Source organism: Emydura macquarii, unplaced genomic scaffold, assembly GCF_026122565.2.
Source record: "Emydura macquarii macquarii isolate MOO-44397 ecotype Brisbane River unplaced genomic scaffold, CSIRO-AGI_Emac_v2 contig_1876, whole genome shotgun sequence".
Taxonomy (NCBI): Eukaryota; Metazoa; Chordata; order Testudines; family Chelidae; genus Emydura; species Emydura macquarii.
In genome coordinates this window covers 13,739,152-13,752,729 of record NW_027132013.1, presented here as the reverse complement: position 1 = coordinate 13,752,729, position 13,578 = coordinate 13,739,152, and the positions used below count along the sequence as shown (strand labels likewise).

Below are 13,578 nucleotides of genomic sequence, written 5' to 3'. Positions count from 1 at the left end.
GTCAACCTATTTTGACCCAAACTTCTGAGTCAAAAATGAGTTACTCTGGTTCAAGGATTGCCTTTATCTCCCTTATGGACCACCCCATATAGCTGTACTCCAATCACAAATCAGCCTGCCTAAGTCCCTTCTATGACAATTATGGCTCTGATTTCATCCATCTGTACTGCCAGCCTCCCATGTCCCTGTGGCCTCCAACTTGGTTGAACAGCTCCATAGCATTCAAGAGGAATTAAAATCACTCTTAAACTAAGCCAAATGATTCATCGACAGGACCATCCTCCCATGGCAGTTGGAGACAGGGTATGGCTCTCAACTCAGCACTTGGACACCTCCCGACCCTCAAGGAAACTAGACCACCTTTACCGTTGCTCATTCCAGATCATTCAACAGATTAACCTGGTGACCTTCAAGCTCCAGCAACCTTGTGCCATGAAGATATATCCAGTATTTCATGTTTCCTTATTAAAAAAAATATGTGGATAACTCTTTTCCCAGAGGCACACAACCACCTCCACCCCAATCTTGATTAAGGAACAGGAAGAATACAAGGTGAGACTGACCCTGGACTCTAAGCTGTCCATTGATGACTCTGTACCTCGTGCATTGGGAAGGGAATAGCCTACCTGACTGTTCATGTAAACCAACCGGTAACATACATGCATCCGACCTCCTTCATGAATACCATCAACTGCACCCAGATAAGCTGAGTGTTAAAACACTGGGGAGATGTCCTCAGGGAAGAGGAGGGATGGTAATGTAAGGTGATGAGTCCCTCTTGTACTGGGCTCTAGACTATCTGTAAGCCAGGTGACTCTCAGGACAGGCACATAAGCCTCAAAGGAGGAACAGCAGCTCAACATCACTCCTGGGCTTGGAACTCTCTCTCTTGGAACTCTTGGTAACAGACTTCCCATGCCTTAGCCTGCTCCAGTCTTGCTCTTGCTCCTCCTCCAGCCCTGTTCCTAGTCCTGCTGTAGCCCTGTCCTGTTCCTAGTCCTGCTCCAGCCTTGCTCTCGCTCCAACCCCGCTTTGGACTCCTGATTCCAGCTCTTATGGGCCTAATGGGCTCCAACCATTATGCCCAACTGCCACAGCTCCAACCATTAGGCATGATTATCTCCACCATGGTTTCTGACATAGGAGACTCTAGAAATGGAAACCATGTCAGATTTTCTCATTTCCTAACAGGTGAAATTTAGACAAGAGGCAATCTCTCTCTGCAACAGCTCCCCCTGACACCAAAGTATGGAACAGCAACGATGTGTCTCAGGAATGCACCTACTCTGCAGGTCAGAGGAAACGTCATGACTGCAGCTATCAAAACCATGGTGGGATATATGCAGATTATACAGACTGCTATACAGCTGAATATCTAAAATCTTGCATTTCACAAAGATGTATCTGTATATCTGTAGATTAAGAAATATGAATAATCAAATATAATTTAAAGTAAAAGCAACCTAACCTAGGAGCATCAAAGAGCAGGGCTCACTCTGGACTGAGGTAATGTATATTTTATATTGTATCTGGTGCTTAGATGCTACGATCTATATCTGCACATTAGAAATACCGTGGGCAAAAGGACTGCATCTTCAGAATGAAAGAGGAGGGATTTCTCAATACGTTTGATTTGGTTGATTTGATATAATGTGGAAAAATGCTGAACAAAAATGTTTAGTAATATAGCTGGTGGCAAGGATAACAATTTTGACACTCACTCTCTCGTATAATCTTCAGATGTTCCTGACCCTCCCGAGGCTCCCAAGATCCTCAATGTTGGAGAAGATTACTGCACAGTTCAGTGGCAACCCCCTAAATATGATGGAGGCCAACCAATTCTGGGTAAGAGTTATTAAAAAGACAGAGTTCCTCAGCAGACCCATATATACCAGTTACTGGCCCTTTAAAATGAGACATGAGGACCTTTATCAGCCTGTTCACACAGAAATCAGAGATGCTGACTCTTAAAACTGAGAGAGGAACACTACTCATTCTCAAGCTGTCTGAATTCCGACCCTTTATTCTTAGGGGCAGAGTGCCCTGTATCTGCCTCATCTAAATCAGGGACACAACAGCACCAATGGGAATATTAAGTGTCAAGGCAGAAGGAAACTAAAGTTAAACCCTCCCATTCCAGACTCCGAAATTTTGCTGATGTCCATAGGGTCTGGACTAGCTTGAGTTTTCCTCTTTCAGTACAGTGCACCCTTTATGAAGCCCCATGAGAAGCACTAGAGCCATGGATGATCTACTATAGTCCTCCCTTTTAACTCCCTGTACAATATTCTAGGAGAGTAGAGTTTGTACTAGATCTTTGTTCACCTTCCCAGAGGAAAGGAGTCACTTCTATAGTAGTCACTTGTACCCTGTGCAGGAATAATAGGACCTGTGAATTGTCCACTCCAGCCACCAAGTCGTTAACAGCTTAAACTATTAGATGTGAAAAAATAAACCAGTGGCTGACATGTTGCTGTTGTAAAAAGCTCACAAAATGGTGTAAAAATATCAGACCAATGATTCAGTTATGTGGAGCTGCTTCGGGAGGGTAACTTAGGTTTTGTTTTCAAGCCCTAATGAAGGTTTTAGCTAATATTATGCCAAGGGTAATTGTTGGCATTGTGATGAGCATCCCTCAAGTAGCACAAGGATTTTGCTACCGGCAGAACTAGAATAAAAGTTGTAAAGACGTTTATTGACAGTAAACGTTGCAGCAGAATCCACTCCTTTCAATGAAACCCTTAAAAGCAAGAAAATAAGAAGTTAAGGGGAAAGTCTTGTGCATTCCTTTCCATCTTTATATTGTCCACAACACTATCTTTGATACACTACAACACTCAATAAGGCTTTCATGTCCATTTCCAACCAACAGCAAAAAGCAGTACATACCCAAACTTCATCAAACTTGAACTCTAGCACAAAACCTTACGTGACCTCATATGCTTTTTTTAATCAACAGATCAGCACACCTGACTGTCATGCATGCCATGTGTTTGGGAAGTTATTCTGCCTTAACACTGCTGAGGACACTGCTACTAACGTCACCGTAGTATTTGTTTACTAATTTCCTAGTTTTTCTATACAGTTTTGATGTACTGCAGTGGATAGCTCTCTATAGTCAGGGAGCAGAATCTGCCTGGGAATCAAAGGAGAAACTGTGTTCCTGAAGCTACTCCCAATTACATTAACCCTCTGAAGAGTGTGAGTGGCTGTGATGTATCTCAGGAAATTCTTTGTTTTATCCCCATTTAAAAGGTTTTAATATTTTATCCCCATTTAAACGTTACTGAAAGTAAGTACACCATGAGCAACCCTTCATGTTTAGAACTGATGACACAACCTACCAGCTGGAAGGAACCTCCAGGGAGGAGTCTTTGTTATCAATTGTTTCCAAAACCCTCTGTAGCCTCACATGGACTTCCGGAAATTGGACACAGCCAGTAGCAGCTGCAGCGTGTGTGGGCCTTTATTTCACTATGCAGTGTAGTTGTAGCCGTGTCAGTCCCAGGATATTAGAGAGACAAAGTGGGTGATGTAATATGTTTTACTGGACCAACTTCTGTTGGTGAGTGACACAAGCTTTCGAGCCACACAGAGCTCTTCTTCAGGTCTGCCATTACACTAGCAGTTGTGTCTGCATGGGTCCCCTATCCCTGTCAGTATGAAGCATGCCACTCAGCCTGCAAATATGCCAATGTGGGACACCTGCAAGTGTGATAGCTGCCATCTTGGCCAACAGGGAGTGAATCAGTGATCTCTAGAGGAGAATTTGTCACATCTAGTGACATTTGTGACCTCTAGAGGAGAATTTGTCATCCTTTCCCAGCATGTTACACAACCATTTACTAGTCAGAAGTAGAATAGTAGTGATCTGGATTCTATTCCTGGTTTTGGGAGAGGATTATGGTGTATCCTATAGAGATAGAATAATCCACGCTGATTTTGCCACTCTGAAAGGCACTGTGGTGCTGTGAATAAGGTTGAGGTTTGTCACGGCAGGATACATTTATACTGAAGTTAGACACCCACAGTTGTCTCGGGCTAAAGGGCTGTTTAATTGCGGTATAGATGTTCAGGTTCAGGCTGCAGCCCAAGCTCTGAGACCCTCCCACCTTGTAGGGTCCTCAAGTGTCTACACCACAATTAAACAGCCCCTTAGCCTAAGCCCCACTAGCCTGAATCAGCTGCCACGGGCCAACCACAGGTTTTTCATTTCAGTGTATTTGTTGACTCTCTTTCACTCAGGTGTTTCTTTGCCTCCAGGAGTGAGTGCCTGTGCTCAAGCCGCAACTGATTTGTCATCAAATTAATTCAACAGGTTCATCTTGAAATTAATATTTACCATTATGACTAAAAAGTTATAAAATCCTCTACAAACAAAAACTACCGACGTATGACTGATAGTCTAGGAATCAGCACATATAGGGCAGCGATGTGGACAAAGAACAGGTCCCAGAGTGTTTCAGATTTCTTGAAGAAGGGGACAAAAAAAATAAGACAGTCCAGTGAAAAATTGCCAAATGGGGTGATTTTTAAATTCTTCTTATTCTTTCTGTATCAATCCATTTTTTTTCAAAACACCATGAAAAATTCAAATAGCATTAAAAGTTTATAGTCTATGTTTTATTTTTGCCATGTCAATGAGAGTGAGTGCCAACCTCAGGGCAGGCTGTCAAAAAGCCAGGCACAAACTCCAAACTAGTTGTGAGTTTCATACTTAGATTTCATCAACCAAGTAGCAAGTGTGAACTCCTCAAGCACTATCGCAGCCTTAACATGGAGTCACAGACAGTCCCCTTGAGTACTCCAATCTATCTTGCCACCCAGGCAATCCTGCCTTTGTGACAGATGGTCCATTACACCAAAATCACAACAGTATTCAGGTTACTCCCAGTCCCAAAGGACAAGTCACTTATCCCAGGTCAATTGCACCTTAGACCTCACACCAAAGATAACATTTATAGCCAATCCTATAATAAACTAACTAAAGATTTATTACCTGAGAGAGTTATTTACAAAGTTAAAGTAGGTAAACATACACACACAAATGAGTTACAGTCTTAGGTTCCAAAAAGTATTAGAAGCTGCTGCAATAATGAAAGCTTTCTATATACTTAGAGCTAAACCCACACTGAGCAGCTTGGCAATTATGATGAGAAACTATTACCCTCTCTAAATTCCAAGCAGCATAGTGATACAGTTCCTTCTGGTCAGGGATTTTTATTCCCTTTCCACAGAGTTCAAACTGATGGGACAAGTGTTTGTGGCTGTCTCCTCTTCATGAGTGTGTAGGGAACAATCAACAAAGTCTTTGTCCTTTGATGTTTTACAATGGCTCATTTGGTTTAATGGGCCTTCTTGTGTGCAGGATCAGCACTTTACTTTAATTAATGCTTCTTTCCTGTTTGGTGAGTTACACTGTTACTGAGATTTACATGCAAACACTCAATATAACTTTATACTATGGGATACAGATGTTATAAGTGAGATCAATATATGCAGCATCCTACAAGCATTTCATCAAGTCTAAACACTAAACACATTCTTATAAACTTAACGTCTATTTTAACAATGCTAACACACAGGTGAGCCAGACTGGTTTTCAGCTATGCATTTGTTAGTGTTCAGTGAGGCCTAGGGGCCTTGGCATGAGCTGGCACCTGGTCTGCCAATGTCACAAGTAGAAAATGTCTGGGGGATTCGTAATAATAGGATCTCACTCAAATCGAACTAGAATGATAATACTTATTCTTCTAAAGTATCTTCCATGCAAGGATCTCAATGCATTTCATACACAAATTATGGGGAAGATTCATACAGTTTAAGAGCAGAAGAGACCATTAGTCACAAGCCATTAATTTTTACCCTGCTACCCCTACACTGAGACCAGTAACTTGCTTTTAATAAAGCATAACTTGTGTTTGGCGAAAGCATATCTTCCAGAAAGCCTGTCAGTCTTAACTTGAACACAACAAGAGATGGAGACTCTACGACTTTCCTTGGTAATTTGTTCCAATAGTTAATTACTCTTACTGTTACATTTTTTTTGCGTACATTTTAATTTGAATTTGTCTGGCTTCAGCTTTCAGCCACTGGTTCTTGTTACTCCTTTCTCCACTACATTAAATAGCCTGTTAGTACTAAATATTTTGTCACTATGAAGGTACTTATACACTGTAATCAAGTCACCTCTCAATCTTTTTTTTGATAAGCTAAATAGACTGAGCTCCTTAAGTCTTTCACTGTAAGCCATTTTCTTCAGCGCTTGAATTATTGTTGTGGCTCTCTTCTTCACCCTTTCCCAGTTTTCAACATCTTTTTTAAAATGTGGACACCAAAACTGTACACAGTACATCAGTAACAATCTCACTAATGCCATATACAGAGGAAAAATCACCTCTCTACTCCTAGTCACTACTCCCATGTTTACATAGCCACGGATCACATTAGTTCTTTTTGCCACAACATCAAACTGAGAGCTCATGTTCACTTGTTTGTCCACTATGACACCCAAATTCTTTTCAGATTCCCTATTTTCCAGGATACAGTCGTCCCCCCCCCCCCCCCCCCCCCCATTCTGCAAGTATGGTCTGCATTCCTTGCTCCTAGTTGCATAACTTTGCAGTGGGCTGTATTCAAATGCATTTTGTTTGAGGCCCCGCTTAACAAGCAATCTAAATCACACTATCTCCTGGAATTTCCCTAGTGTTTAAAGAGTTGTTAAAAAGAAACACCATCAGGCCAGAGATCTCCTTGGCTAGCTTTTTTAGAATATTTGGTACAAGTTATCCGGGTCTGCTGAATTTAAAATGTTTATCCCTAGTAGATGTTGTATAACATCCCACTCAATATTAATGGGCTGGAAAGTACTTCATCATTCTCCTATGATAGGAGTACATCATCCTGCTTCTTTCCAAATACAGAACAGAAATGTTTATTGAACACGTCTGCCTTTTCTGCATCATTACTAACAATTTTACCATCTCTCTCTAGTAATAGGCCTATACTATTCCAGATCTTTACCTGGAGATGGGGAGCTCATGACTTTATTGGTTCAGTGATTAATGAAGAATGCTTGTTCCCAAGCCATGTAAAGGGTCTAGAGAGGGCAGATGGGGACTCTACTCCTTCTCAACCTTGTTTACTATTTTAGTACACTATAAATAATACAATACTATGATTGTATAGTATCCAGAGTATGCTAGGTGCTTAACAACCGACATAGAAAGGCAGCCTCAGCACCAGAGGAGCTACAATCTAAATTTCCAATATGATCCAATGAATGAGGCTGTCAGATAGTGGAGAGGGAACAGAACATGGAAGGTGGAGAGGAATAGCAACATGATCAAACAATTTAGTTATGTGCACATCCTGGTGATTCATTTACAGTTATGTTTTTCTTTTTCTCTTTTTTGCTTTGAAGAGGATTTTTATTGTCCTTCATTTGCTTACTTGCCCCTCTCTCTAACTTAGGACAATTTGACTGAAAAGGAAAATATAGTAAAAGAAATGGTAAATTCCAGCAGTTTGGGTTTCCTTCCTTCTACAATAGTTTCTGCTGAGGAGGAGGAGGTCATCATATTCCTTCTCAAAAGTTTAGGCAAATTTCTGACCTTGGAACAGAGAAAGCAAATCTGATGGCCAGGACAAATGACAGTGTAGAGTGGCTACTATTGGGCCCAGCAAGACTCTGGAGCACAGGAGGAGCTAGCATTGGACCCTACATAGATTCCCAGATGGAGCAGATAAATGGGAGGATGCTCAGAAGTGCAGACTCGACATTTTGGGCCCTTCTGTACAGTAAGAAGAGATGGTTTTCCTTTTCTTTTCTTTGTGCTTCAGAAAATTGTGCTGCCTCAGCCACTTCCATTTATTGTACTTCACAGAAAATGTTTTCATTCATAGGTTACATCTTAGAAAGAAAGAAGAAGAAGAGTTACCGGTGGATGAGGCTGAACTTTGATCTTTTGAAGGAACTGTCATATGAAGCCAAGCGAATGATTGAAGGTGTTGTTTATGAAATGCGGATTTATGCTGTGAATTCCATTGGTATGTCCCGACCTAGCGCCGCCTCCCAGCCCTTCATGCCAATTGGTGAGTTTCATTACATGGTGCATTATCTCTATGACATCACAGAAACAGATAAATGAACTCTCAGCGCCTCCAAAAAGAAAAAAAGCTTATTTTTTGAGACAGCTAACTAGTCATTTGGTATTTTCTCTTCATTCCATACCTCTCACCCCTTTTTCTTTAAAGAAACAAGGTGGGTTAAGTAATATCTTTTACTGGGCCAACTTCTATTGCTGAGAGAGAGAGACAAGTTTTTGAGCTGACAGAGCTCTTCTTCAGGTCAAACCTTTTTTCTTTGTGCTAGTCTACACTTAAAATGTACAGCAGCACAGCTGTATTGGTAAAGCTGTGCCAGTGTAAGAGTGCTTGTGTAGCCATCTTATGTCTACGGCAGAGACCTCACCTGCCGACATAATAAAACTACCTAAATGAGCAGTGGTTCTTATGTTGGCGGAAGACGCTCTCCCACCGACATACCGCTGTCCACACAAGCGCTTATGCTGGCAAAACTTATGTCATTTGAGTGTGAAAAAACACACCCGTGAGAGACAAAAGTTTTACCAGCATATGTACTAGTGTAGACAAGCCTTTGTCATTTTCCTCTTCTTTTCCTCCGTTCCCTTCCCTGGGGAACACAGGTTCTAGTTTCATGAAATTGCTGATGAATTGCTAGCTGTTATAATTAGAAGTGTGAGAGCCCAGGCGGGGTCTGGAGAGGAGAGGGAACTAATTAATAGCAATTTCCCAGTCCCTCTCAGCTTCCCTTATTCCCTTATGGGTGCAAATATCATAGTATACCACCTCCTTTAATCCTGGCCCCCTACAGAGCTACAAAGCTATCTGATTAAGAAAATATCTGAGGAATTCTTTTTCTATAAATAATTCCTCTCCACCCAGCAGTACAGTGTCTCCAGCAGTCCCTGAGCTGGGAGCAAACTGTGTGAGTCTCCAGGAAGCCAGCCTTCTGAGGGCTTTAGAAACAGTAGCAACAAAAATACCAGTAGCTGGGGTCTGAAATGACTAAAGTGGCCCAATGTGCAGACAGTAACCAGGGAGAACAGTCTTCTAAAGGAGACAGTCTGAAAGCACAAGACCATTGTGAGAGGCCAGGAGGGAAGGATGAGCTGCAAGAGGGGTCTGTTAACTCTGGATTTCAATCACCCAACAATTGGGCTATGGAGACAGAAGGGAAGCAACAAGAACCATCAAGAGGAGCTACTGAACAAAAAGGTCCGACATTTTCATAGAAGAGGCAGAGATTTACTAGATTAGGGTTAAGGCCTGAGCCCATTGCTTCAGAGAAGAGTATTTGGGTTTGCAATATGTATTGTATGGTCATGTGCGCTGCTAATTACCTTTTCCTCCTGTGTACAGTGTCCAGTCTGTCTCGTTTTGAAAATGAAGGGTTTTGAGTCAATGCTGCTACAGCAAGAAAACTGGTTAAAATGTGATTGGTTTTTGTAGTAGCACCATAAGCTAAAATGCTAATAATATAATCTACATCTGTTAAACAGTATATGAAACTGTACTGATCTTACAGTATAACTAATATTTATAACAATATTTAAAATCAGTTTAAAATATTATAGAGCTGTTGTTCGAGATATATACACACTTAGTATAGCAAAAATAATTTATTTAAAATGTGTTCTGCCATACCATGTAATTTAAGTAGTATGAGATTGAGCTAGTGTAGTAACACTTAAGTACACAGTTTACATCCTCTCAAATTTATTTGGTTCTCTGCAGTCCTTTTATGAAATGTGTGCCAAATAGAATATTTTTCACAGGGGATATAAAATGCTAGAAATGCACAATTCTGCAATTCCAACCTTCAAGTAACTCCTCAGAACATGTGTCCTGGGGGTATCTTAATTAACTATTCATCTGGATGAAGCAGGGATCAAACAAGTACAACAGCTGGAAAACTTCTCAAAGCAGTGTTTCAGCCATGCAGAATGTGACTTTATGCAAATTCACTTTCAACTCACAATTATGAATTATGGGTTTGGTATGGTACCTAAATCTAAGTTTTGTTTTCAGAGGCCTATCCAGGCCACAGAATATTTCAGCAAAATTTTATTTTGTTTTTTGTTTTTCCAAAACTAGTAGAAAAGAAGTACACCAAAAAGCAAGATGAGACTCCAGGAGTGTATTTAACTGCTGTTTTTGCTGAGCTATGAAGTGCAGACGACTCACAGGGCAAGAAGCTGTTCTAAGGGGACATGTAGATAAATGTGGCAGAAGTGAAAACCCCGTTACATCAAAATGTTTTTCTCATATGTTTCTGTTTCCATTGCACAGACTAGATCTAGATGCACTTGTAAATAAATAGGGATACTATGGGCCATTTTCATCACTGGGGTTAAGCAAACACACCACCATTGCAGTAAAATGTTACACCAATTTATGCTATTGATGAATTTGGCCCTGTCTATGATAATTTTGTCTGGTAATAGTCAAGTTGTAAGTGCGGTATAAGAATTGTACAAGTAGATACTAGTTTTTCCCCTGTTCTCCTGCCCACCTCAGCTGAGAATCTGATTCACTACTCCAGAACTCTAGTCTCATCATCTTTTATCTATAAAGGAACTTGTGCACAGCAATTGGTATTTACCTAAACCACCTCTGTTACAAGTATCTTGTGTTCTTCCTTGTCCTGGGTTTAGTCACTGACTCTTCCATCAAGTGGAGCGATAGAGGTTACATTTTAGAGCTCGGGTTTAATAAGATTTTATATCATTTTGCCCCCCTTGGTAAGATAATTCCCTGTACATCTACCATGTACATCTACCATGTTCTCTCATTTATAATCCTATATCTCAGGATTTTACTGTCTACTTATTTTCTTTTAGCTCCCCCAAGTGAACCAACCCACTTTACAGTGGAAGACATATCTGACAGCTCTGTTACCCTGAAGTGGAGACCCCCTGAGCAGATTGGAGCAGGGGGACTAGATGGATACAGTGTGGAGTACTGCAAAGAAGGATGTGAGTAAGCCCTAGTACTGCAGTATCAATTGAGCATTATCAGTTAGAACAGAATAACTAAAATATCACCATAACTACTACAGTTTCACAACAGCATCATCACAAATACGCACATCCAGCATCATTACATTAAAGCTTCTCACTGTTGATAGTGGACATGATCCTAACTAATATCATTGTCGAGCATCACCACATTTACTACAGCATCTCTTAGTACCACGATGATATAATCGTATCAACCACAACATTATCACCATGCCATAAGCTTCACAATCACAATCACCATCAGAAACAGTACTTGCATGTAACCACAGTATTGCCACGTGTATCACCGCCTCAGTGCATCACTCCAATCACTATTTTAACATTTCTGCAGCATCCAGCCCAAGTCAAACAACCCATATCATCTCTACAGCCAACACATTAGTAAAGTCTTTTTGTTCTGTGTATGTACAACAACCAGTACAGTGGGGTACTGGTCCTTGATTAGAGCTCCTAGGCACCACAGTAATACAATACAAATAAACAAATACCATATCACCATAAGGCCTGATCTACACCTAAAACTTAGGCTGACCTAGCTCCATTGCTCAGGGCTGTGAAAAATGTTGCACCTTCAGCACCATAGTTAGGTCAACCTACCCACTGCACGTAGATGTGGCTAGGCCAATGGAAACTATGCCGCTATAATGGCTCTAGTGTAGATATACCCTTAGTCAAATACCATAGTTATCCTAATCTTATTTGATACCATATGTCTATACTTACCAAAGTGTTACTGCAGCAGGTCTAGAATCGTCATTTTCATAGTATCATCACAACATCGTCATTAGCATGTCTTCAAATATTGCAGCAACATCATAAACCACCACAATCATTGTAGCAACCACATGGAATCTTCTCTGTCACCAATTACCATTGACAAAGCAGCTGGATCTCCTGGGGTCACTGCAGTAGCACATTATTCTATCATGATGCTATGTAATCTATATTGGGTTTTTCTAAAGTGTCTATCACCCTAAAGCTGCCGGAATCACTGTGACATCATCACAGCATGAGAATAGTCCTATTAATATCATCACTTCTATGTTGCTAGCATTACTGCAGAAGCACTAGGAATTCTGTCCCACTACTGCCATCAGCTTGTAAAAATGCAGAAAAAACAATGAGATGATAAATGCGATCTGTTATTTGCACTATTGTTGTTAGAAGCATGTTTCTGTCACTATAGTAAAATCTGGGCACCATACACACAGTTAAGGGGATGTATTTATTTCATGAAAGAATTAACCTAACTCACCCCTCCCTGTTAGAGCCACTCTCTTCCATTTTGATGACATCAGTTGCAAAGAAAGGCCTCAGCAATCATCACTAAAACTCCCTGAAGACATATTCCTAAAGAAACTAGAGGTGACTTTCATTTAGAAAGTTTGTATTTTTTTAAAACAGAAACTCTTTACTTGCAGCTACAGAGTGGGTTCCAGCTCTTCAGGGCCTAACTGAGCGATCATCTGCATTGATTAAAGATCTAGTCACCGGGGACAAACTCTACTTCCGTGTGAGAGCTATAAACATGGCTGGTGAGAGTGAACCAGCACTAATCAAAGAGCCTATTACCATCCAAGAGATCCAGCGTGAGTATCTGGGGTGAACAAGTATCACTTACCTATTTCTTCAGGACAATTCTAGTAATGTCCTTTAATGGAGAATATGCAGTGTTGTTGTAGTCATGTCGGTCCCAGGATATTAGAGAGACAAAGTGAGGTAGTATCTTTTATTGGACCAACTTCTTTTGGTGAGAGAGACAAACTTTCCAGATACACAGAGCTCTTCCTTATATCTGGGAAAGGTACTCAGTGTCACAGCTAAATACTAGGTCAAACAGAAAGAATATGTGCTAACTACTTATACTAAACTAAGACCATCAAGGGTGAAGTGGGCTGTTACCCCTTTTTTGTCCTATGACTACAGGGGTGTTAAGTGGGTTACAGATTGTTGTAATAAGCCATAAATCCAGTGTCCATGATTTTTTAGTGTTAGTTAGCATAGTTAGGAATTTAAGATCCCAGGCGCCTCTTTTGAAAGTGTTGTGCAGGTTTCCTTTGAGGATGGGAACTGATAGGTCAGATAAAGTGATCACTTTGTGAAAAGAGTTCACCCACAGGTGACACAGTGTTTTTGTCTTTTATCCTTTTCTAGTGTGAGTTCATTCAAGAGTGTAGTGATTATCTGGTTTCACCCACATAGTTGTTATTGGGAGAGTTAGTGTACTGGATGAGGTATACCACATGTTGTGATAGGCATGTATAGGACCCATAAATCTTGAAAGGTGTGTTTAAGAGGGGTATTGATCATTGTAGCAGTGGAGATATGTCTGTAGGTTTTGCATCTGTTGTTCTGGCAGGGTCTGGTGCCACTTTGAATTGATGCATCCTGGTCTATGTGGTGCCTGCTTCTGATGATGAGCTTGGCCTTCAAACAACCCCGAACCTCTCAAAGAGAGGTAACAGGATCTGGA

The 13,578-nt window shown here is 40.8% G+C and overlaps 1 protein-coding gene across 1 annotated transcript in view; it reads left to right on the top strand.

Moving 5' to 3' along the window:
* Positions 1 to 13,578, top strand: part of MYBPC3 (myosin binding protein C3) — a 101,464-nt gene that overhangs the window by 52,266 nt on the left and 35,620 nt on the right. Inside the window, exons 23-26 of the mRNA XM_067557709.1 lie at positions 1,741 to 1,845; positions 7,906 to 8,094; positions 10,926 to 11,060; positions 12,527 to 12,694. Coding sequence (XP_067413810.1) covers positions 1,741 to 1,845; positions 7,906 to 8,094; positions 10,926 to 11,060; positions 12,527 to 12,694 — 597 coding nt within the window. The remainder of the gene's footprint in view (positions 1 to 1,740; positions 1,846 to 7,905; positions 8,095 to 10,925; positions 11,061 to 12,526; positions 12,695 to 13,578) is intronic.